Source organism: Hakea prostrata, chromosome 3 (assembly GCF_041222555.1).
Source record: "Hakea prostrata isolate BN-2017 chromosome 3, UWA_Hpros_2, whole genome shotgun sequence".
In the NCBI taxonomy this organism is placed as follows: Eukaryota; Viridiplantae; Streptophyta; class Magnoliopsida; order Proteales; family Proteaceae; genus Hakea; species Hakea prostrata.
Window position 1 is genome coordinate 63,697,757 of NC_142602.1, and position 26,827 is coordinate 63,724,583.

General features: G+C 38.0%; 1 protein-coding gene across 1 annotated transcript in view; it reads left to right on the forward strand.

Moving 5' to 3' along the window:
• The window catches only part of LOC149022737 (glycine--tRNA ligase, chloroplastic/mitochondrial 2-like), an 88,609-nt gene extending 63,936 nt beyond the window's left edge, over positions 1–24,673 (forward strand). Inside the window, exons 22-32 of the mRNA XM_089147686.1 lie at positions 666–728; positions 901–990; positions 1,123–1,209; positions 5,924–5,995; positions 6,113–6,171; positions 6,365–6,458; positions 7,764–7,982; positions 16,946–17,040; positions 23,960–24,050; positions 24,130–24,234; positions 24,518–24,673. Coding sequence (XP_089003812.1) covers positions 666–728; positions 901–990; positions 1,123–1,209; positions 5,924–5,995; positions 6,113–6,171; positions 6,365–6,458; positions 7,764–7,982; positions 16,946–17,040; positions 23,960–24,050; positions 24,130–24,234; positions 24,518–24,604 — 1,062 coding nt within the window. The 3' untranslated portion in view covers positions 24,605–24,673. The remainder of the gene's footprint in view (positions 1–665; positions 729–900; positions 991–1,122; positions 1,210–5,923; positions 5,996–6,112; positions 6,172–6,364; positions 6,459–7,763; positions 7,983–16,945; positions 17,041–23,959; positions 24,051–24,129; positions 24,235–24,517) is intronic.
• Positions 24,674–26,827: the final 2,154 nt, after the last annotated feature.

Sequence of the window (26,827 nt, forward strand, 5' to 3'; positions counted from 1 at the left end):
CTTCCTAAGTGGGAGTATTTAAGAAGGGCTGTGGTTCGTGATTAGGGCAAGAGAGCATGATGGGATGGGTTGCTGGGGAGGGATGATAGCAGAGATGAGAGTGAAAGGAGGGGGATGGAATGATTTGTAGATGGGTGAGTGATGGGTGGGCGTGGTGGCGGGGGTGGCTGCAAGGGTAGGAGGGGGGCATATGCAGAAGAAGATATGACAGTTCGGTACATTTCACCAAAGTGTAAGGAGACAAGGAAGGGAGAAGATGAAATAAATAAAAAGCAAAAATTGAAAAACTGGGGATGGCTGGTTTATAGGTTGATGAGAGGGGTAATTTAGTCATTTAAATAACAGGGAAGCAAGAGATGTAAGAAGTCCGCTTTGTTGGGGGGGGGGAAGCAGAGGTGGAATTTTTGATAGGGGAGTTTGGTGAAGATATATTGTAAGTTAAGGGGAGTGATAGTGATTTCCCATGGTCATCCCTTTATCCCCCCTTCTAATTAAATCTTTCTTGTTATCAATTTGAAGACTTTAGTGTGGTAATAACAATTTGGATTTGTTTATTTGCCTAAATATCATTGCATCATTGCCATTTTCAGCGGTTGCTTCTTTTTGGTTTCCTTTTCATTTTGAGATTTGAAGGACTTTTATTGATATGTATGAACTTTTCGTAGGTGGAAAATGCAGAATGCTACATTGGTGAAATGAAGAAAGCAGGAATTTCAATTTCAATTGAGGTACCAAGTGATTATTCCATCTGCAAGTTTTTATTTTCCGATATGAAACTAAGAATTACAAATTTTTCAGTTTTCATTTCCAAAGAGTTTAACATCCAAAGAGTTTAACTTGGGTGTTAGATCACCATTGTGTGGATTTCTATGTGGCTTTACAACTGTCTCTCACCTTCAGGATCGGAAGCAAACAATTATGGAGAAGTCGAAGTCTTTGGCGGAAAGTGTTGATGGACAACTTATCATGCAGAATAGTTTACTCAATGAGGTAAAGTTGATCATCTCTTTTTCTGAATTATATAATATGATAGGTTCTATTTCTTTTTTTCTTTTTTCTTTTTTCTTTTTTAAACTTTTTCTTAAGCTCCATTTTATGATCTCTACTTGCATGAAATTGTAGGTTGTAAATCTTGTCGAGGCACCTGTTCCAATCATTGGGAAGTTCAACGAATCTTTCCTAGAGCTCCCAGAAGACCTGCTAATAATGGTAAGCAATTTCGCAAATTCAAGGATTTGCTAAAGCATAAAGAAGTTATAATTTAAATTTATGGTTAGATTACTTTAACTGTTTGTATTGATGTTGCTAGTCTCTCTTCTACCCCCCACCCCCCCCCCCCCCCCAAAAAAAAAAAAAAAAAAAAAAAAAAAAAAAAAAAGAATGTTGTCAGACTATTTATTGAGGAGCAAAATCATACTTATCAATATGATCTCTTCCTTGAGATCTCAGTTTTTTTTTTTTTTTTTTTGGGGGGGGGGGGGCTGAGATTGAATATAAGTTTTCCCGGTATGGTCTCAAAATTTTATTGCAATATTGTGCTTCCCTCCCAAATTTGGCTTTGGTTTTAACTAAACATAATTGCTGCAACTCAGCAAGATCTTGGTCCAATTTGGTTTTTCAGACCACCGAGTTGGCGTTCAGGATTGGGTTTTCAAACCTCGCCAACTGTGGTCCAAAATACTAGATCTGAACTTGCATAAATTGGAACTCACTTATCTATCTGTGTGTGTGTGTATATATATATATATATATATAAAATTTTGTGAACAGAAACATGTTTGTTACTCCTGAGTGTGAAGGCAGGACTTGTATTGGTTCACGGATTTTTAATTCTGGATTTTCCAACTTATTTCCTTAATCCTAAGTTCCTGATGTATAACATTTCCTCTAGTTGGCATCCTTGTATTATTAGATGGTTTCCCAGCACGGGGTCCAATTGCATGATGATAAGACTTCAATCATATCAAATAATTGCTCAGACGAAGTTTGATGGAGCTAATAGGGAACAAAGGAAACTTATGGAAAGCATTTCCTTCTTGTCCAGTTGATACAGCTAAAGTGTTTGTAGTTCAAATTCAAATACTCATGGTTGCTTGAGGGAGACTATTCTGGGATAAACCAGATCAGTCACAATAGGTCTAGAAGACCAGATATGGCAGAGAAAGAAAGGAACACAGAATTTAAGAAAGAACAAAGAGAAAAATAGTAACAGAAAAAAAATGCCGGAGGTATTTTGAGAAACAAAAAAGAGGCAGGAAAGAGTTTCTTGCAGAAAAAAGGGAGGAAAAAAAGTAAGAAAGAAAAAGGAAGGGGGGAAAGGAGGTAGGAAAGGGTTTCTGGCAGAAAGAAAGAGGATTAAAAAGGAGGCAAGAAAGGGTTCCTTGCAGAAAAATGGAGGAAAAAGAAAAAAAGGGAACAATGGAAGAACAAAAAGAACTGCAGGGAGATTCTGAGAGAGAAGAGTAAGGGGAGGATTTTTAGGGATCTGAAGTGGACCCAGCTCTGATATCATATTTTGATTTGAGGAATTGCTTGATTTAATATGATCACAGCCTTTGCTTATTTATAACTAATAAGTGAATGATTATTCCAAAGAATTGAAGGAAAAGAAATAATTGAGTACAAAGAGAAGATTACCTTTGAACCCAATTACACCCATATTACAGCAGTGTCCAAACCCAGGAGACCAGGATGGTGGAAGCAGTTGACCAAGCGAACAGTTAATATTGATTTACAGCGTTTGAAAAATTATTAATGATTCCACCACATTGAACCTAGTTACCTACAAGGAAGAAAATTCGACCGAAATAGGAATTTCGACCTTGCAAAAGGCCGAAATTTGGATGTTTCGGTCGAAACTGGACATTTTTTTCTGGAAATTGAAACTTCAATTTCGGGCATCATATGGACTCAAAATGATTTGGATTCTTCCATACTACCTATTTCAAGCATAATAAACACAATAGAACTAATATTTTGCCCAAAAAAAAAAATTGAAAATTTATCATTCAAAGTATATTAACAAATGACTGGTTCCGACAAATGCAAATTGTATTGCATACATGTATAGAATCATCAGCATACATGAATTGTTTGGTAGAATTGTTACATATACAACTAGTCAACAAAATAAAATGACCGACTAGATCAAGTGATGGTGTCTCACATATATTAAGTTGAAGCCTATATATCGTATATACATAAAATAAAAATACATAATTTTAGAAAATAATTATTAAAATCAGAAAATGAAAAAAATGATAGCAAATAATAAAAAAATAAGTTTAACAAAACACAAGCGTAGATCATAGTCCTAGGCTAAACAGATATTAATTTCAAGGCAATGCAAGATCATTTAAGGCATGAACAAAATAAAATTAAAAAAGGGGAAGTTTAGAACTGTTGGGTATGGCTTGTGCTTCACATTCTATTGTTGCCGGAGTTTCTTTTGTAGCTGTTGTGGCTTAGGAGGTGTTTGGAGGCAAAAAATCAGCAAAAGTGGTGTTTGAACTTCGAAGGCAAATGAGTCGTGGAAATTAGGTGAAAATGGGATAGAAATCACCAAAAACTAAGGAAAAACAAGTTGGAATGTTGAAATGGTCGAAATTTCGGTCAAAACCTCTGAAATGGTTGAAATCTCCAAAATTTCGGTCGAAATTGACACTTTTCTGAAATAATTGGAATTTAGTTTCGTTTTTGAAAAATACAGACATTTCGACCGAAATTTTGACAATTTTAGTCAAACTTTCTTCTATGGTTACCTAGCCCATTAAGCTACAACAAGCTTCATAAATATGTTTCAAATAACCATCTTCACGAGGTCAAGTTTCTCCAGATCTTGTGATGTAGACCTCAGAGGATGAGGTCCAATATCCAGGATCTAGTAAGGAACCAACAGAAAATTTAGGGCTTCTAAACCCTGCTCTTGGGGTTTCCTAGAGTTTTGGGCGTCTCTAGGGTTGAAGGGGGTAGGAATATAGGGTTCGGCCAACAGAGTCTAGGGTTGGGGTGCTTGAACTTAAATCTGATCATGGTTGTTTTCAGTTTTGGTTGAGATTCCTATTTAGGTTTTTGGGAGAACCAAGGTTTCATTTTTGGGGGTTTCAGGGTATATAAATTAGGATTTCAGGAGGAGGTCTAGGGTTGCTACTTGGGAATCCGAAGGAAGGATAAGGGATGATGATCCTAGAATGGGAGAGATTTCTTTTGTGGGGATCAGGATATCTAGAAATTAGGGTTTCAGGAAAGAAGAAAGGGTGCCGCACGCTAGGAGAGAGGGAGAAAGACTAGGATGCAATGGGGATTGGGGGAGGGGAGGGGGAGGGATGAGTACTTACTTCTGTTGGAGGATAGAGATGATGAATTTGCTGTAAGGAAATCACGAAACCAAGCTGCCACAGGCCATTCCTGCACTGAGAAACCCTAGGAACCTCAATTAAAGCTCCTCTCTGCTGTAACTCCTCAGTAATTTTATTCATCAAAACTGTCTTAATTACAAGCATAGGCTATTTATTTTTAGCTTTTATGAGACAACTCCTAATAGAATTCTACTTAGAAATAGAAACAAAAATGGACTTCTGTTTAAAACCTAGACCGACTCAAATAATAAAGTGAAAGTAGACCTAGAGTCCTAATAAAATTCTAAATTTAACTGGACCCAGCAGGACTCTATTAGGACTGCCTCAAAGTTACAGAATTGCCCCAATGTTGGACCGAACTTCCAGCGCTGCTGAGTGGTGCCGCAGGGTGCTGTGCAGCAACGTAGGCCTTCTTTTGGTCCTCGTCGGTCTTGTTGACTCGAGAGAATTGCTCTAAGATTACAAGAATACTCCTGGTGCTGAAAATATGCTTTTGTGTTACTGGAGAGTGTTATAGGCTGCTGGTCCTGCATCATCATAACGAGCTTATGCATTAGGTTTTTTCTTCTTTTTGGAATAATGTTTTCGTTGGCGAGTAGCCAAAGTTGACTCCAAAACTTTAGTGGATGGTTCTTTTAGGTTTAATAAATTTATTCTTAATAGACAAAATGATAGAAAAAACATACCTAATCTGGGCATTTGGCTTTGCATGATAGCTTTAGCAAACATCGAACCCTGAATTGCCTATTCTTCAGTTTGTTTGAGTGCTATTGGACACACACAACACAGAAATATCTATCTATCTATCTATTAGTTACTCAAGAAATAGCTGAAACTTGAAGCTTCTACTATAAGCTACAAGGTACAGTGAAGTGTTCCCTATGCATATTACATAGAAAGTCCCAATCCAAGTACATTAGTCTTAGACACCTCACTATCCTAGTTTAACAATACAATATTATTAGTAGGTAGCTGCCTACTGAGGAGCTTAAGATTCTTGAAATATTTGAAACTTCTATTAGATTCTTGAAGTTTCAGTTGAGTTATGCGGCTTATGCCGAACTGTGCATATTTTGTGTCATGTGTCATCTCACCTTGAAATGGTTAAGATTCTTAAGTTTCCCACATCTCCTTGAGTTTTTCAACTATTTGCTCATCTTTGATGGGAATGGAATCTCAAGAGATGGATTTCCAACTCCAGATCTCTAGACTCAATTTGGAAAGCAATTTGTTTCAATCTCTTCGCTAGGCTTCAGATGCTCCCCCAATCCCCTGTTCTGGACACTACAAGGAACATTTTGATTGCTGTTACCAGGGTCTTGGATCTTCCTTCCTGCTACCTAGTCGATTGTAATCTCCCCCCCCCCTTTTTTCTTCTTTCCCCTTGTACATTCTTTTCTTCTCTTCTTCCCCTTTAGGATCTGGCAATGAATTTTTTTATTTATCCGAGAAAGGTAGCAAAACATAACGAGATTCCTCCTCTTGCAAATATTGGTATGTTCTGGTCAGTTTTTTATATATTCTTAATGGCATTACTTAATAACTGCCATCTAATAACTATGCAGGTTATGCAAAAGCACCAGAAGTACTTTTCCATGAGGGATTTTAACGGGAGACTATTGCCGTACTTCATTGCTGTGAGAAATCAATTAGATTTCAGATGCTTTGGAAACTCTCCTGCTGGTGAAATGTTATAAATTTTCAATTGATACCTGTATGTTACGCTTTTTTATTTTTTTTTATATAAATTGTAGGTGGCAAATGGAGCAATTAATGAATTTGCGGTTAGGAAAGGGAATGAAGCTGTACTCAGGTCTGACATGAGTCATGTTTAAAACTCTTAGGCATGCCTACAGCGGTTTCTAGGATGCTTGAAGTCAAAATTAATTTGGTTGTGGAGTGACTTTTAGTTTGGGTTCATGAGTTATATGGTAGTAGAGTAACTTGACTTTGTTAAATGCCATTTTACCAAAAGAACCCTTTTTTTTTTGGGTTCACCCTTTTAGAGCCCGCTATGAGGATGCCAAATTCTTCTATGAAATGGACACACGTAAAAAGTTTTCTGAATTTCGAGGCCAGCTGAAAGGGATTCTTTTCCATGTAAGTTATGGTGTTTCAGTCATTGCTGTGTTTCCTTGTAAATCTTTTCATGCAGTTTCCCTTTCCCTTTTCTTTATTATTAAGGGATGTGGTAAATTGTGTTATTATGATGGTGGTTAAGTGACTTTGGATTATGTCTTATGTCTTTGATGAAGATGTCACTACCCAAACCTGGATTAACGTGGGGTTCACCCTTATGTGTGCTAATCAAACAAATGCTAAAACCAACAGGTTCATTAAAACAAATTATTTAAATCCAAATCTTAATCTTAATTATTCAAATAAAAACCTCAACTATCATATATCTCCTATTAGTGGCAGTCTAAGGTCATTCATACTAAAATCTCAAATTCCAATTTATTAGAGTTTACCTCTCAGTTTGCTCCGTATTAAATTCATCTAATAAAACAATGAGTAACTAAAACAAATCTCTGGGTCATCCTTCAGCTTTTCACAAAAAACATGTATTCATCTCTATCATTTATGATGTAAAAAATAGGGTGAGCTAAATAGCCCAACGGTGCAGATTATAATAAGAACATACCACAATCAAAAACCCTAAATAATAAGTGGATAAACAAAATACTCTTTATTTTCTCATAAATGTCACTTTGCAAAACGCTTCAATTATGGCCCCTCTCCATCAGTCAAGCCAACGTTAGCAAAAAAAAACCTACTATCATCCATATATGTGAGACAACCTATTTACTGTTTTTGGGCCCTTTCCTATTTTTGATCTGCTACACTACTTACCTTTGGGGCAACTTGTGGTACAGCAGGACTGAAAGGGAGTTTATCGGTTCCCTCATTTTTTTAGGGTCAACCCTCATCTCTGATTGGTTGGGCTTGAAATCATTGGCGTAATCTATTCCCTCATCTGTTATGCCAGAGGGTGCACTAGTGATTGCTGTAGTAGAGTTTTCAGTCCAAATAAAACAACAATTCAAGAACTTTATAGTTTTGTATATATCCTCTCCTGTGAATTGTTCAATCTTTGATTTTCCGCTTGTTTACTTCATAAGTTTCAGTTTGCTAGTTTTGAATACTGTACTGTCGAACATTTTCTGAAACATTTCTGAGCAAATTTTGCCCAGAAAAAGAAAAAGGAAGAGACTAATTGTTACCAGTTCAGTAATTTTTGACAACTCATAAAGAATCTAAATTGTTGTTTACTTGTACAAAAAGAATTGAACTGATTTATTTTCTAGGAGCTTCAGAAATTATAAAGTAGAATCTTTTATGATTGCTGACTGAATTTATCACTTTTTTGTATCATTCATATGATGGACGCATGAAACAAATCAGGAGAAACTAGGAACAATGCTGGACAAGATGGTCCGCGTTCAACATATCGTAACAAAATTAGGCTTGGCCATGGGATTTGATGAAGATAAACTTCCAGTCATCGAAAAGGCTGCATCACTGGCTATGTCTGATCTAGCTACTGCTGTGGTCACGGAGTTTACCTCCCTCTCTGGAATAATGGCACGCCATTATGCACTTAGAGATGGTTATCCAAGACAGGTTGTTAAACTTACTGTTAAATCCATTCGATTTATTTATAATACATATTTAATTTGTTGTTTAAGGACCCTCCTGAACTGTTTCTGTTATTTTCTCCCTTTTTCTTCTTCTTTCCTGCTGATAAAATGTGAACAATAAAAAAACTACAAATCAGCTTTATCCCAACTAAATGGGCTTGGCTACATGGATCCTTTATAAACGAAGTAGGGAAAACTGAGAGTTTGAGATCCACACTAAGTCGGAGGATTGAACAATAAAAATGAAGATAGGAATAAGCAAGGTTGGATGTGCAAAATGAAAATGAAAATGACTAAGAGGAAACAGGATAACCAGGAAATCAGAAAAATCTCAGCTGCATGGCATCAAGAGGGATCCTTCTCCTGTAGCCTCTATTTCATATTTGGCAGAAAGCGTAGACTATGCCTCAAGAACAACAGCAACTTGGCCTTATCCCAACTAAAGGGGCTGGATATATGGATCCCTTCAAAACAAAGTTATTGACACTCCAAGGAATAGGCTGATTGTTATTTCTTGGAGTCTCAACTCCTCTCTCCAATCCCTTCCTTGACTGGTCTCTTCCCCCCCCCCCCCCCTTCCCCATTTGTATCTGCCCTGTTTGTCACATTCAAAAGTAAGAGGATTGAACAATAAAAACAAAGAAATGGGATAAGCAAACTTAGAAATGCAAAATGAAAAAGACAAACAGCAATAACAGGAAAGAGGGTAGCCCAGAAAATCAAGAAAATCTCAACTGCATGGTGTCACCAATTTGGGTTGTTGAAGGCTCTATTTGAAGTCATACTTGGCTCAAAACCAGATCATGCGTGCCATTCTTCACACCTTAGCTATGATCATCTCAGGCCTGCCGTTCTCACTTTTAGATCCTTCAATGGAATCAATTCACTCATCCTTACTGGGAGCATCCCTAGGCTCCCATTGCACATGGTGTAACCACCTAGACTCCATTCTCAGAGCTTGTCACAGATCGGGGAAACTGTCATGTCTCAGCTATAATATGTTCCTTCTTACTTTATGCTTCCTAGTTTTGTGACACATCCATCTTAACATCCTCATCTTTGGAATGCGTAGCTTCATTGTGTGGCACTTCCTATCTGTCCAACATTATGTGTGATACATTATGGTAGGTTGAACAGTACCCTACAAAAATTTCAGTTAAGCTTTAATTGAATGTGTTAGTCACCAGAATGCCAGTCGAATTCCCAGCTCATCCATCCCACTTTAATTCTTTGTGAATGATCCTCATCATCATCTATGTCACCTTCTTTATGTATGATAGAGCCCAAATATCTATAACAACATCAGTTTCTCTCTCCTCTATTTTCACCATTTAGTCATCCATCAAAGTGTGACCATCCTGTATTGTGTCATTGGTCTACTCATTTTAAAGCCTCTTGTTTCCAATAATCTATGGATATATAATGTATTCTTAAGTAATCAAATGGTCACAAGAACAGTTGTCTAGTAATTGCATTACGACATTCTTACATCTTGCATGCTTATTTTAGTTTTGTAATGATTCTTTTGCTAGTTGTGGATTACAACAAAAATTATTTTCCATGCATTACTGGAAAAGGGAAAGGGGTATGTCATCCTCTATAATCTAAAGACTTATGTATCCTATGTTCTAATTTTCTAAGACATATAGTTGTCAAGACGCTAGGCAATTCAAGGTGTTCGAGGTCCTTCTTGAGCACTTAAGTGCTTAATAGGTGGCTTAAATCATGTTCCAATATTATCTCTTATATATTAATAATGTTTACTTGTAATAGTTTTAACAGGTTTTCATCTAAAAAAGAAAAAGACTAATAGGTAAGAAGTGAGCTAGACCAATTTGGTTTTATGCCAAGGAGATACACAACATAAGTAATTTACCTTTGAGGAGGCTTATAGAAGTTTTTAGAGCCCAGAAAAGAAACCTTCATATGACATGGTACTTACATATCTTATTGTCCATGTCTTTAAGAAGAGAATGATTTTGAATAACTATGTTGAGATAACCAACAACATATGAGGGCATAGTGACCAAGTGTCAAAAGAGGGCCAAGGTAGTGACTTACCAATTGAAATTGGTTGACATCAAGGATCAACTCTAACTCTGTAAGGCCTTATGTTTTTGCTCCTCACTATGGATAACTTAACTAGGCAAATGCCAGATGAGGTCCCTTGGGGTATGATAGTTACCAACTTGTATTGCTTCAAATCTTGATGGATATAACCATGGAATGAATTTTGATTGAAATCATCCAAATTTCGGTCTAAATGCTTGCAAAATCTCAAATTGAAAAGAAATTTCCAAAATTTCGTTTCAGTACCATATTTCAACTGATATGACACGATATCTTGACCGAAACTGGTCGAAACATCTGATTTGACCAGATTTGACCAGCTTTAGTCCAAACCCTTTTATAAAACTACCCTTTTTCACTGGAACCTGTGAAATAACGCAAGCTCTACAAGAGTTTCCCTAGGTTCCGCCTTTGAGATTTCAACCTCCCCCCCCTCCCCTATTTTTTTCTTCTGATTTTTGTTTATTTCTACCCGCATTTCAGAAAATTTCTACAACTCTTTTGCCTTTAAAACCCACATTTGCTCCTCCATTGGTGGTTTTTTGAGATTCTTGCAAGGTCAGTTTCCAAGCTTTCCCTTTTTTTTTTAATATTTTTGTCTTGTTCATGCCTCAAATCAATCTAACGAATTAATATATGTTTTGTTTAGGGCTATGATTGTGTGGTGTCTAAATTATTTCTTGGTTTTTGCTATTCTTTTTCAATTTCTTTTTTTAAAATTTTCTGTTTTTAAAAATTATTTTTTAAATTAGGTATGTTGCTAAAATATGTACAATATGGCCTTCGACTTACTATATGTGAGGCACCATCAGTTGATCTATACTGTGTTGGTGTTGTTAATTATTAGTTTTAATTGTTTGAAAGTATTAAATTTTTCTAAGATTATTTAAATAGTAAAAATTGCTAATTATTTTTTAAAAATAAGAGAATATTAGTTGAAGCATTTATGTAATTTTTGGCATATTGTAATGCTTTTTAAGATACTTAGTGTGTGTTTCTTGTATTATGCACTCTCTTTGAAAGATGTCAGACATACCTTGACAATACAAGAAGTCATTGACAACTGATAAGAAGAAGAGTGATTGTAATTATTGGAAGAAACAAATAGAAGGTGGGGCCACTAGATTGAAGTTTCATCTAGCTGGGGAGATAGGAATGTAAGAGGATGGCCTAAGGTGCCCAGAGATTATGAAGGCAATGGCCTTGTACTTGGCTGGTGGAAAGCAAAAGAGGAAAGAAAAGAGATTATAGAGGGAGGAGTTTGAGGATCCTTGTCTAGATGACCTTCCAGAGCTAGGAGAACAGGACTTCAATTTAGATGAGCTAGCAGTGTATGGGACTGACCTCGACCTTAAGGCAACACATATGAGGAGAGCGATGATGATGAGTAGGGAGTAGGTGTGGATAGCTGATATGAGGAGGCAACAAAGGGCTACGGGTTTTGGGTCCTCTAAAGAGCCATTGGGTATGTGAGGCAACTCCCAAGGCCCTCTGAGGTTAAGTCAAAGTGTGAGGGAGGAGATTCATATCCCAGGGGCGCTAACATGGGGCTAAGCTTCATCAGCACATGCTGCAGATGCTGATACTGAGATTCTTCATATAGATTCAGCCTTATTAGGAAGCCAGAGAATAAATAGAAGAAGCTAAAGCACTTGTGGGGGGAATGTGAAGGAGAAAGTGGGGATGACAATCTCCAAATGAGCATTGTATTATAGCATTCCTGCTCATGCAATCTAAGTGCCCTGCTATAGGGATATGATTGATTAGATAGGTAGGGCTAGAAGTGGTATACATGGGCCCACCCCACATGAGATCTACAATGTGTACCTGCCTAAGTCTAAACAAGACCTGAATGACTACATAGAGGCATTGAAGCCTATGTGGGTTCATTGACTGTTATCTATGATGGTTGAATTTGTCCCACTAGATAGTCCACCATCAATTTCATGTTGGACTATGATGGGAGGAAAATGTTTCACAAGTCAGTGGATGCATCTAAGGAGAAGAAGGATGCAAAATACATTTATAAATTTTTGAAGCAAGTGGTGAGGGAGGTTGGAGAGGAAAATGCGGTCTAGATTGTGATAGATAGTGGCTCCAACTACAAGAAAGCTGGGTTGAAGATGTTGGTGAACCTCAAGTATCAAAACATGCTTCTAGTACTAACTTTAAATACATACATACTTGATGGTTCATTGCTTTTTTATTATAGCCTTCTACTTAAACCTCTTTTGGACATGATTTTCATTCTTCAACCACATTAGGGAGGAGAGCACAAAATACTATCTGAGTGACTCCTTTTGGAATAATGTGACGATTGTTCTTAAGATGCTTGAACCTGTGGTGCATGTTTTGAGGATGGTAGATTAACAAAAAAGACCAACTCTACCACACATATGGCTGCAGTAGATTAAGATAAAGAAACAGGTTGCTCAGATCTACCCACAAGGCAGCAAGAAAATTGTTGACATCGTTCAAAACAAATGGGAGAAGCAGCTGCAGCATAAGGCTGGTGACTTATTTAGTCTTGCAGCGGATTTAACTTTAATTTTATTATCACACTATTCCCTCTTATTCTGGTCACTTATTACTCAACATACTATCTAAGTCCCAAGTACCACTACAAAAACATGCTTGGGATGAGGTAAGACTTGATAGATGCCGTCCAAACTATAATGGAGAGGATGAAACCAGATCCATCTATACAAGCAATCATCAATATGGAGGTGTGATTGTGATTTTATAATTCATAATTCATAGTTTCATACTAAGTTATTAACTTAGTTATTGTTTTTACTTTATATGAGATATTAGATTAGGGCATTTAGGGGTGCTACTAGGAGTTTCGGTTGCTTTGTGGCCATATCAGGACAGGAATCCACCCCTAGGGGTAAGTTAATTAATTATATATTTAATTATTTATATTCCATCTTTTAGTCAGTTACTTAAGTATTGCCACTAAGTCTGTATCTGTTGCAGCTGAATAATGGTTACAATATGACCGCAATTCTCCCCAGTTGATTGTGGTTACATGTAGAGTGTTGTCACAAACATGTTCTGTCACTGGGTGTGAGCAGAATTGGAGCACCTTCAACCTCATCTACTCAAAGAGGCACTACTGATTGAGTGTGAAACGTCTAGAGGTCCTTGTTTACGTGCACTATAATATGAGACTAAGGGAATATCATATTAGACAAGGGATGGACAGAGAGAATAACATGAATGAGTTGGCTGACATCTTTGAGGTGGAGTATAATGATGAGCATGGATCGAGGTTTCAATTTCGAGGCTGGTTGACCTGGCCAAAAACCAAATTTGCAAGTTTTGATTGAAATTTCTGTTGAAACTTGGTACTTTGTTTTGAAATTTCGACCCTAGATTTTGGGCCTTATATGACCTCAATTTCATTTGATTTCTTGCCTCTGACCTATTTAAAACATAATAAATGCAATGGAGCTAGTATTCCCTTCCCCCCCCCCCCCCCCCCAAAAAAAAAAAAAAAAAAAAAAAAAAAAAAAAAAACCTGAAAAGTTATCATTCAAGTAACAAGTGGCTGGCTCCAACAAGTAGAAATTGTATTGCATATAGGCATAGATGATTGTCAGATATATTGGTCACATATACAGTAAGTCACAAAATACAATTACCAACCATATCAAATGATGGTGTCTCACATATATTAAGTTCAAATCAATATACAAAATAGTTTTTAAATTAGAAAACTAAAAAAATATAGTAGCAATAATAAAAAAATAAGTTTAACAACACATAATCATAGATCATTGTCCTAGACTAAACATATATTAATTTCAAAGTAATACAAGACCATTTAAGACATGAACAAAACAATAATTAAAAAAATTGGAAGTTTGGAATGTGGGGGTATGGCTGATGCTTCACATTTTATTGTCGACGGAGTTCTATATGTAGTTTGGGCTTGGGCCGATGAATGGCTATTGTGGCTTAAGAGGTGTTTGACGCCAAGAAAGGAGCAAAAGAGGTGTTTGAATGCAAAGGAGTTGTGAAATTTAGGTGAAAACGGGATGGAAATCAACAAAAACAAAAGGAAAAATAAGTTGGAGTGTCGAATCTTGTGAAATAGTCGATAGTTGTGAAATTTCGGTTGAAATGTTGTACCAAAACGAAATTTGGATTTGAAAATATGTAGGCATTTCGATTGAAACTCGACCAAAATTTTGCATGTTTCGGTCAAAATTTATCCTGTGATGATGAGAATCCATTATTTAAGTGGGTCAAATATAGAGGAGAGTCATTGCTAGATGAGGAGGAAGGTTGTCTTAATAGACATATTGCAAAGTAGATGCGGGCTGACGTGGATGACTTCTTGGCTAGTGAGGGGATTGCACATGCAACACCCACCCGTCCCTTCGTGCCACATCTTGGTGCATCCACCCAGAGTGAGGATTTGATTATGTGGTCAGACATCAAAGATGATGCGACTCAGGCACATCCCCCCATGGATGATGGTGATGGACCTTGTGACCATCCTAGGGAGAGAGCACCACCACCACCACCAATGCTAGTTGGGAGTTAGGGATGGGGAGGATCACCGAGATTCATAGGTGAGAATTAGTTCATCCAGCGAGACGAGACTCAGATCTTGTATCTCGAGGTCATGCTTCTTGGACATATACCTGGAATGGGAAGGGTTAAAAGCACATATATGGATATTATGTGGATGAGGATGACACGGAGGACACATTATTATATGGGTCTTACCATCTGATTGATGTGGGAAGCTTGGTAGGCTCTATGGGATCCATGAGCTTAGATGATTCCAAAGCTTCCACCTCTAGCGGACTAGGATAGTATAGACCCCATATTCCAAGTCACATGATAGTGCTATTGAGAGTATTGGTTTTGCTTCTAGTTCTGGTTATGGACCTTAAGGTGTCTCTCCTGGCTATCAAACACTAATGGGACACACTAGGATGTATTATTTAGGGTCTGATGGGATGGTATGTGTGTACCAAGGTGCCACTTATGCTGATCCTAACTCGGGGTCACATACGTTTGTGGACCAAATCGTTGGCATTGAACCACAACCACCAGCCCCTCCATGAAGACTTCCCTATCTGAATTGTATATTCCCACCATTAGGATATCTTAGCACTGTTGTTGATGCGACATGTGGAGCTGCAGTTGTCGACTACCTCAACATCGATTGTCACCATATGTCATGGGATATGTGTTGCGTTTGGTATAAGGAGCAAAGCATACTGGGGCACTAGTGGTAGACCTAGCATAGTAGCAGTTTCGTTCATTTATTGTTTACCTTTCTATGTAATTGAAACTTTGTAAGTTGTAAGATTTAAGTTCTAACCATGCTATGTAATAGAGTTGGTACTTCTCGATTCTTATAATTTGTTAGTATACTTGAGTGTTAACCTTTCTGTGGTTTTTTGGTAAAATACTGGTTCCGTTGTGTTTATTATGCTTTAACTAGGTAGGAGACTAGAATTCAAATCATTTTTTATAAGGCCCCAGACCTACTAGGGGTCGAAACCAGTCATCCTCATCCACATATAGGACACAAAAACACATGAGGGAATATTTTGGTAGTTGGCCAGCTTGAAACCGGCCTCGAAACCGAGACGTTGGTCCATGGTTGAACGTACAGTTTATTTTGTTCAAGGGCATTCTTGTCTTTTGAAAAGTTTGACTTGCTGACATCAGCACTTAACAGTGATTTCCTAATCTCAAGGGGTGTCATTGATATATTTTTCCTGTATAGGGGGTCTGACTGATTAGTTGAGTTGGTCAAGGGGTGGCATTAATGTTAGGGGGTAAGTCAGGGGGTGACACTGAATTCCCCCCAAAAAAACTGTTAGTCGAACAAGTAGGAGAAAAAGCAACCTTGGTGATGAATTAGATGCCAGAGGATGTTCTAGATGCCAGAGGAAGTAATGCAGCAGGATGAACAACTTTTTGTGATGGAAGGAAAGAGGATAGAAGAGGATGCAGGCAGAAGCAATTGCAGTTTCACCCTAAATTTGATTTCTCTTCTCTTTTCACTTGTACACTCTTGTTCGGTGTGTTTAAACCTGAACGCAAAACAAATCGGAGTTAAGATTTTAAATTTTGTAGTAATACTTAGTATCCATATTTTTACTTTTGTTGTAAATTTCATTTGGACTATGTTGATATCCAATCCCACTTGCATCCATGGCTATAACGATCCACCCTTTAGTTATACCAGGACTTCGCTTGTGTACCGATAACCTACTCAGTGTATTAACTACTTGGGGAGTTAGAAAAATGACTGGGTCAGAATTAGTTGAAGATTTCAAGCTAGCTGGTTTGTTGTTCATCACTCCATCCTGATCTCAACTTTTGTGATGCCTATATTTTTTCTATTTACTTTTTAAGATCTGAAGCCTGTAATCATTCAGTTCTCACATTTCATATGGTGAATTGGTTTCCCACATTTGTCCAATATATTCCCATATTTAGGAAATTTAGCATTTTTTTTCTTTCCAGTCTCGAACATTCCATTGAAATTGCCCTTCAATTATTCATGAAAAGAATATCACTTCTGTTAAATATCTATACCTTTAACCATGGAACATGATCTTGGTTCTATATCTTGCAGCTCATCATATTTCTTCTATAACCTTTTCATTACTGAGCTCATTCTTTCCAGTTTCCAGTCGTTTGTTTGAATCTTCCAATTCAATAAAGATGGGTACTAGCTTATTAATGTCTGAGACGTAACTGGTATATAATTCATTGAATGCATTTAACACAAAATGAATCATTTTCTCCTGCTTAAGCTGTTTAGGGCTCCTTTTTTTTGGGAGGTTGTGGTGATCCAGTCAGAATTGGTGACGGTTTGTTAACTTTTCTGTGTGGTAGGTTGCAGATGCACTGTTTGAGATGACACTTCCGAGATTCTCTGGAGATATACTACCAAAAACTGACGCAGGCATGGTTTTGGCAATTGCTGATAGGTGAATTATATGTTATGTTTACATTCTAATCAGCTTCATGGTCATAATTTGTATCTTCTGTAGTAATTTCCTAATATTCATTTGTTGTTTTTTTGTTTGGTGAAATCCTAATATTTATTTCATGTCTAGAGTAATGCAACTTTGTATACCTAATCCATGACATGGTCCTCTTTTAACAGTTTTCATATATATTACAACTTTACATAGTCCACATCATGCTAACATATATGAAAGTTAGCTAACATATATTTAAATCACATCCATAGTTGTCAAGGCGTTGCCTAAGTGTCACCTAGGCAACGCCTTGGCGCCCTGGCTGTTTTTTGGGTCAAGGTGACCTGGTGTTGCCTTGTAGCCTTGGTGATGCCTTGGCGCCTTGCTTGGTGTCATGTCACCTTGGTTCTCGTTGTCCTCTGTCGTTTCACCTCGCCTTGTCACCTTGACAACTAGGGTCAATCCATTCAACAAGTCTTGAACATGGATTTTGATGAAAAAAAGAAAAAAAAAGAATTGGGAAGTAATCTCACCTTTCTTGAACATTTGGTTGTAACCACTTTGAACGTTGCAACTAATGGTGTAGGAGTGTTGTTGATGAAGTGGATGAAATGTTTCGGCCATGTATGGCAAGAAAAGGGGAAAACATGAGTTTTCCTGAGAAGCAACAAAAGATAGTGATGTTTACCATTTCCAGAGGCAGCACAGGGCTTAGGGTTGCTTCCCAAACCCTATGGCTTCTAATTCCATCAGGGGTATTTTAGTCATTTTTGCAAAATTTAATGTGGGTCAAATGTGTTTATGGGACCCCAGATCTAATTTTGTTTTCCAATTTGAGTCCTTATTTTGCAAGTCATTAATGAGTCTAACTAGAATGGGATTTCTAGTTTGTGATGGAGTCCTTTAGGATTGTCTTACTCTTTATAAGGAATCTACATGTACTCTTAAAATTAAAATTGAATTCCTTTTGAGTAAGTATGAAGGTTCCTTGTGTGAGTTGATTTTGTTAGATGTGGATTGCAAGTTAGTATTCAAGGTTGATTTCTTTTCTGAAGTTGAGTCCTTGTCTAATTTCTTTCAATAGGCTATAATAAGCTTTCAAGTCTCATAAACAGCGGATTGAACTGAATTAATAAAGTTGGTTGAGCGTTCAAGGCAAGAAAAGAGGGGAGCCTGCAGCACTTCAAGAGTGTTGATTTCTGCAGAAATTCTTCAAGTTCAGCATTCATCCTCAACCCCTAAGTACCGGTCCTCTCCTGACCTCAGTCCCATTTCCTACTCTCTTCTGTCACACCCATAGCCTTCCCCCACCTCTCTAACCCTAATTCTGGAATCCCAGCCCCTTTTTCCCTCTATTGCAGACACCCCCAGCCCCTCCCAAGTCCCAGCCCTGCAGCTGCCTTAGGAAGCCTCCCCCTTTGCTTTTAGTTAAACCCCTGACTCTCCCCGAACCCTAAATTGTAATCCCGGCCCCTCCCCTATACTTTTTCTTCTTCTTTTCTCCTCCTAATACCTGTGGGCTGTGGCACTTATGGAAACCCAAGAAAATTAAAATTCAGAAGTTCAGCAACTAGTTTAAACCCTATAGGACCGTATACCCTAAAACTAAACCCTTCTCCCTATAGAATTAAGCCTTAAACCCAGCCTTTTACCTTTGATCCTAAATTCCAGCCTTTCCACATCTGATTCCCTAAAATCCTTCAAGCTTCAAAAAGAAAACCCTAAACCTTATAATTCTTCTCCCTAAATTCTCCAAATCCTAACCCAAATTTCAGTCCTGAAATCATTAAACAGTGAGGATACAAGCTTCAAACACAAACCCTATACCACTAAGCCTAGCAGAAACCTATGCTAACCCTAGCCTAACCTAACACCTATTTATTTGTCATAAAACCCCTTCACTGAAGGTGATTACAGCCCTAGAAGGCTGCTAATTCTCAGGGAAGAGTATCTTTGAGCGAGCCTAGATCTAGGGCTTTAATTCAATTACCTAACCCTGGATCCTGGTTCACATTGATTTCAGTATCAGAGCTATGGAAGAGTCCTTAGTAGCCAGGCAATTGGACAACATGCAGAAGACCCAGAACGAGATGCTAGCACAACTACAGGGTTTGTCAACTCAAGTACAAGATTTATCCACCACAGTAACATACCTAGAGCAGCATGCAAAGAAGATACAGTACATATTCCTCACCACCCTGAAGTGTCAATTCATAGATCTATGTTCCCCATCAAGCAGAGACCACCAGAGCCCATAGATTCGGGGATGAAACTAAAGGAGAGCCTTATCCCCCAGGGATCCACAGAGATGACAGAGACAGGAATGCCCACCCTAGGGAACCAAGGTATTACAATCCAATGTATGATTTATATTAAATTGAAGAAAGGTCCCCCATAGATACAATCAGACTCCCATCACTCTAGAATCATACTTCAATGGAGGATAGAATCAGAGAGAAGAGGTGCAAACCACCACAAGTTAAAAGTAGAATTAACAGAATTTGATGGCTCCCTGAACCCCCAAGCTCTTTTATGATGGAGAGCTACACTAGATGATTACTTTAACCACTATGACTTGTCAAAGAAGAGAAAGATGAGATTAGTAAAGACCAAACTTGTGGGGCTGCTTGGTATTAGTGGAATACTATGGAGAGGGAACTGTACTATGAGGGTAGAAGAGCTTACTACTTGGAATCAGATGAGAAGGGAGTTGAATAAGAGATACCCACCTGGACATTACAAGACCAGACTACTAGAGCAATTCCATACTCTGAAGCACAGAACCATGTCAGGTATTGATTATATCCAACAATTTGACTCTTAAGCCTTCAGGACAGGGACTCCGGAAAGCAAACTATAGTCATTGACTACGATTCAGGCTTGGTCTATAGTATGAAATATAGGTGATCTTAGGTGTGACAGACATATTTTAGAGATCTGTTTGACAAAGGCATGTGCAGAAACCTTATTAGCTTAGAAGAAGCTGACCAAACCCTACACTCCATCTACTCCCAAAGTGCCAAATCCACCCAAAACAGATTACAGAGGCCCACTCTACAAAACAAAACCTAGGTGAATGCTTTTACTGCCATAAGAGATGGCATTTTGCCAATGAATGTCCTAAAAGAAGGGAAGTTCCAGAGCCAGAAGAAGAGTTCTAGGAAGAGTACCTAGATCGTAATACATAGAATGTAATGTCCTGAGTCTTGAAGATCCTAGTCACAAAGCTAAGGGAGAAGATTAGAGAAGTAGCATCTTCCACACCAGACTAAGAGCAGGAGGATTGCTAGCACATACCATCATGGAAAGTAGCAGCAGTGTCAACAAGGTTTCAGGAAGCTTTGTCAGAAGGGCAGGACTCAAAACAGAGAAGCACCCCTAACCAAATAAGGTGTCCCTCCTTAACAGTGCAAACTTGAACATCCAGGTGTTTAGTACCGGTGATTCTCCACTCCTATTCTGAATAGATTTGGTGTGATGTAGTAGCCATGAAGCTCTTTGGGATCATCCTTGGAAGACCTTGATTGTTTGACATCAATGTCACCATCATGCAAGGAGAAACAAGTGTCTTTGAGCATACAGTTCAAAAGATTGTACCTTTGCCATTGAATCTACCAAAAGAAGCCTAGAAGAGACAAACCCTCAGAATTCCCCAAAATGACTCGGACCCTAGCCAACAAGTTCTCATGAGTCATGATCATAGTTCGAAAATTCGCCCCATCTATCCATCTCACCTTAGGAAGTTACAGGGAAGTCCAGTAAAGGTTTGGCAAGCATGGCTTCAGGTGTACATGAAGTTTAGAGGAAGACTCCCCATCCATCTTCGATGAGTGGTTTCAAGGAGAGAATTGATTAAACCATTTTCAGGGATAGCACAGGGCCTAAGGTCATTTTTGGTCATTTTTGCAAAATTTTGTTCAGTCCAAGTTAGGATATTATTGGGTCCAATATGTTTGTGGGACCATAGATCTACTTTGTTGTTAAATTTGGGTGATTAGAGTGGGATTCCAAGTTTGTGAAGAAGTTCATCAGGGTTGTCCTACTCTTTGCGACGAATCTGCATCTACTCATTGGAATTCAAAACGGATTCCTTTAGATTAAGTTATGAAGGATCCTTTTGTGAGTTGAAACCTAGGAGATTTAGTTAGATTTGAATTGCAAGTTAAGAGTCCGAGTTTGATTTCTTTTCTAAAGTTGAGTCCAATTAAGTACCAGTCCTTCCCCAGCCTCAGCCCAATTACTCTCTTCTCTCACCTACAGCCTTCTGAGTTCCGCCAACCCTCTAACCCTAATTCTGGAATCCCAGCCTCTTGTTCCAAGTCCCAACCCCCAAGGCTGCCTGAGGAAGCATGCCCTTCCACTCTTAGTTAACCCCCTACCCTCCCCTACCCTAAGCTGTAACCACAGCCCCTCCTGCTTCTTTTGCTTCTTTTCTTCACTAATATCTACAGCACTTCTGAAATTCCAGAAATTAAATTCAGAAGTGCGCCAACTAGTTTAAACCCCAGACATAAACCCCTCTCCTTATAGGCCCTAAGCCCATCCCCCAAACTTCTATCCTAAATTCCAGCTGCTTTTCACGTCTAAAATCCTTCAACTTGGCCTCAAAATAGAAAACCCTAAACCCTGGAATTCTTCATACCCTAAATTTCAGACCTGAAATTATTAAAAAAGCAAGGATACAAGCTTGAAATTACAAACCCTAGACCCCCAAGCGTGGGCAAAACCTTTCCTAACCCCAGCACCTATACTTGTCATAAAACCCTCCACTGAAGGTGATTACAGGCCTAGAAGACTGCTGATTCTCGGGGAAGAGAATCCTGGAATGAGCCTAGATCTACATGAATCTAATTACTTAAACCTAGGTCCTGGTTCACATCAGATAGGGGCAAGGAGGCGAAATCTTTTTGAGATTTGGACTTTTGAAGTGCTGGTTGGACCAAAATCTTGGTTCAATTGAGTTCTCAACTTGGTCGAGATCTTGGTTCTATTTTCTGGTTTCTTTTTCTTGGTACATGTTTCATTCCACTTAACCCCGAAAAGTAAGATCTCGTGAGTTCTCCAACAATGGATTGGCCAAAATTTTGGTTGAATTTCAGTTTCCCAAGAAATTGATGCATAACCATATGTTCGTTTTAATGGCCTTGGTTTTGACTAGTGTTGATAACATTTCAAACTTTTCTATGGCTTTAACCAATAAATAAATAGTGACCAATATTAACCAGTTTCAAAATCAACCTACCTTTAGTAGTTTCAACTAGTGTTGATGGTATCAAGTAGTTTTGACCAACCCATCACATGTCAAGTCTTATCCAAAAATCCTTGGTTTTGAACTATCTTGGCCATATCTCGATTTTTGGCTGGTTGAAACCGGCCTTGAAACCATATCTTGATCCTTGGTAGCGCCACAACAAGAAAAAGAAAAAACTTAATTACAATTATAGTACTCAAAACTCCCTCTTTTTATTTGGTTCTTGGTTAATGATGAGTACCAGGCTTTCAGCCTAACTAGTCCCACAGGTCCATAGTGACCCCACAACTGCAGGGACTGAGTGGTATTGGGGATGAATTAGAACAATTCAACTTATAGTGGAAGCAGTGAAGAGTACTGAAAACCCCTAGGGTATGAATAGTTGAACGTTGGATCTACTCAAAACTCCTAACACAACCTAAGTATGGTAAAAAGTCAAATCCATTGTCTAATGTCTACTTAGTTCAAACTACAAGAAAGAAGATATTTAACTAAGTAGAACCAATTTGGGTTTATGCTGGGAAGGTCTACAACGGAGGCTATTTACCTGATTAGGAGACTTATGGAAAGGTATAGAGAGTGTAAGAAAGACCTTCATATGGTATTTATTGACCTAGAAAAAGCTTATGATAGAGTTCCTGAAGCGTTAATTTGGCATGTAAACGAAGACAAAATATCTAGGTTGTAACTTTAGTCATGATCGGGTAGACGCTGAGGTGGTGAAACTTCAACGATAAGGAGATTCCTCAGAGTGATTCTTGTAGGTACCTAGGTTCAATCATAAGCAAAAGAAGTGATATAGAGGATGAGGTTTCCCAAAGAATTAAAATAGGGTGGATAAAAAGTGGTGAGGTGCGTCTGGGGTCTTGTGCAATCAGTGTATTCCATTAAAGCTTAAAGGAAAATTCTATAAGATCGTCGTTCAACCAACTATGATGTATGATGTAGAGTGTTGGGCTGTTAAAACGAATCATATAGATAAACTCAGAGTAGCAGAAATGAGTATGTTAAGATGGATGAGTGGCTAAACTAGGAAGAATAAGATAATGAATGATCATATTAGAGTTGGTTTGAGTGTTGATCCCATAAGTGATAAGCTTCGGGAAAGTCATTTGAGGTGGTATGTCCATGTTCAACGGAGACCTATAAATACCCCTATACGGAGAAGTGATATATTCCAGATTGAAGGAACTAGAAGAGCTAGGGCTAGACCTAAGATAACCTTAAGAGAAGTGGTGAGAAAGGATATACATAGCTTAGGCCTTGTATCTAGCATGGTCTCAAACATAGCTGATTGGAAGGAAGAATCCATGTAGCCGACCGCATTTAGTTGGGATAAGGCTTATTGTTGTTATTGTATTTTGAATCTGAATCTGATTTTTTTCCCTTCACTTTTATTCTGGTTTTCGAATGAGTTTCAACCTTCAAATCTAATCCCATAGGCTTCTAGAAGTCCATCACATCGTCATAATGCTGTCAGATTGTTCTAATGTTTGAAAATCAACTATGATTGATGATGTAGTAACCTGTCTACCAAGTGCAGGTTAACACAGTTTGATATTTTGTGTTAATACTTCCATTGATACTTAATGTGTCACCTCTTTCTTGTTCAATTAGTATATAAGGGTATTATTAGCTTTGTTTAACCATCATATCTTGGTACCCATTCTGCAGACTTGATAGCCTTGTTGGATTATTTGGAGTTGGTTGTCAACCAAGTTCGACAAATGACCCATTTGGCATGCGAAGAATCTCTTATGGACTTGTACGTTATGGTTTTCTTGATCACAGAAATGCTTTCGAGATTCTTATCTGTTACTTATGATGGTGTTGTTTGGGATTAGGTCCAAGTTTTGGTGGAAAATGACAAAAACCTGGATCTAAGAAATGCTTTGGGACTTGCTGCAGATGTTCAACCAATTCAAGTTGATGCCACTACTATAGATGATGTAAGCATGATATTCTCTATTCTGGAATTCCAGAAATTTATCCCCAATAGCTGATATTATGATCTACTGATGTTAACCATTATAATCAGGCAGAGTGTGGAATAACTTTCACCATGTAACTCATTTTATCCAGAACTGCAACTCCAACAATGTCCCTCATGTATACTTACTCTTCAATTTGTAGACCATCATATGCATTTCCAGACTCTTGGATTATTTTTTGTAATTTGAAACTGTTTTTCCCTTCCATATATGAGATTATTTGACCATTTCACACGTTTAGGTATCACACTTTGTTACAAGGAGATTGGAGCAATTTCTGGTATGTAAAGTTCCTATAAAAAGAAAAAACCATTTTCATTGTCTGTAACTTTGTTAATTTGATTTTTCTTATTGATATATTTTATGTGAACGTAAAGCAGTTAATATTCATCTATATAAATTATTATTGTTATTATAATAGGTATGCTATGATCGTTATCATCTTGTTATTCATTGTACATAACATTGCAATGTGTATAAAATATTATATTATAGCTATTGCCTTTAGAACTTAGGTTCCTTAAACAGATTTATGTTTCTATGTTCTCTTAAAACTGTTCAAGAATCAAGAGCTTGCGCAGAAAAAGAATCCATCATAGGTTTGCAATACATTTTAAACATGAGCATAACCCAAGCACAGTTTGAAAATTTGCCCCTCGCCATATAGCGAGATGGTGTGAAACATTGAGTTTTTTGTGAAATTTTGAAACTTCTTTTTATTGCAGCTTCATATTTCGGTGGCTTTTTGGGGTTCTTGGTACTTTGGTTTCTAGCCTAATTTGAAGCCACTAAACCCACAAGGACTGTTATTTTTTCCTAAACCCTAATCCGAAGTGGTGTTCTTGATCACATGCTCGGTTGTATGCGGACAAAACTAGAAGTCTGGAACATGAATTTTAACAAATGACAATATGGATATTATGCAAGAGAACACTAAGATTTTCATTAGAATGTAACTAAAAAGGCAACAACCATGGTTCAAGATCCCACTCTCGACACCCTTCTCGTCCCTTCAAAAAAGAGAGATCTTGCTCAAGTTGGCAAGATCTCGCTCAAGATCTAATATTTTTTCCCTGCTAATTGTAGTGAACTCGAGGACCCATCTAAGAGAGTTTTAAGGGTTAGGTTGGGCTCTAAGTTGGTATTTAGCCTATTTTAGGCCTTCTAAACACACTAATGGCCTTGGATTTGCAAGAAGGCAATCATTAGGACACATAAATAAAAATTAAACAATAAGACACATCAAATTACTTAAATAACTATAGAATTCCATCTACATGAATATAATACAACAACAGATTCTCGACTTTCAGGAGTACAATAATACAACCATCATAAGTTCAATATAAATTATAAGTTCATAATAGAAGTTTTGGGTATGGCTCATGCTTCACATTCTGTTGCTGAAGATCTTCTCCCCAACGCACACAGGGGTTTGCTCAAATCGCCTTGGTTCAAGAGCTTCTTCAAATGGCCTTATTTGTTCTTCCTTTATTGATGTAGATGTGTTGAACCTTGTTGCAAGTCAAGCTTTGGCGTCAATCCGACAAAAAATTTGGCAAAAATGGAGGTTTGGAAGGTCTCGGTGAGTTGGAAGGCAAAAGAAAGTGAGACAAGTCTAGATGTCGACCTGTTGCGCTTAAGAGATGGCATTTAAAGTGGTTGAGTGAACCAAGATCTTGGTCCAAACCGTCATCTCGAACTGAGACCTCGACTCGACCAAGATCTCGGCGAGATCTTGCGAGATCTCAAACCATGACAACAACAACAATTCAATATGCAAGTACAAGTTTATTATGTTAAAATTGTATAAGTGTATTACATAACAATATATTAATGAATTACAAATTACAATACACATCAAAACCTACTCTAGCCTAATAATAGTTGTTGCAAAGCTAGATCCATCCCCTAACCTAGGGAACTCTATGAATTGTGGACATACTCAGCCCATGTCATGGTGTGCCTATAGTTGCCAAAGAAGTCCATCGCGGCCCTTTTGTAGGTACTAGGTAGCATCTTCCACGTAAAATAGTTAACCCATCTTAGGCAATGTGTCGTATGGGAAATGACTTTTATGGGCAATACTTGAAACGGGATAGTCATCATCTGAATCTCTCTTTGGTATGCAACTAGGTACTTAATGGATAGTCATCATTTTGAATATCTCTCTGGTATTGCAATAGGTACTCAATTGGTATTGGATACGGTACTACTAGTGGCTCTAATAGATATCCAAAGATGGACTCCACAAATTATCTTCTCGATCCATCCCCATATCCATATGTAGACATACCACTCGAATCATAGATGACCCACCATATGCTTTGTCATACCCTTCTATATCCATATCTTAGATATCCATATCGGTAACTAAACACATAAGCCTTATGTGGTATAGACCACACAGTCACTTCCATCTAAGCTCATGGATCCCATCAAGTCTGCCTAAGCTAGGCATGTCAACATCCATTTTTGCTGGAGTGGTTGGAAATGGCCATTTGATCCTTTGGTGTAACCCCTAGATGCCCTGGTCCTATAACAAGGTATG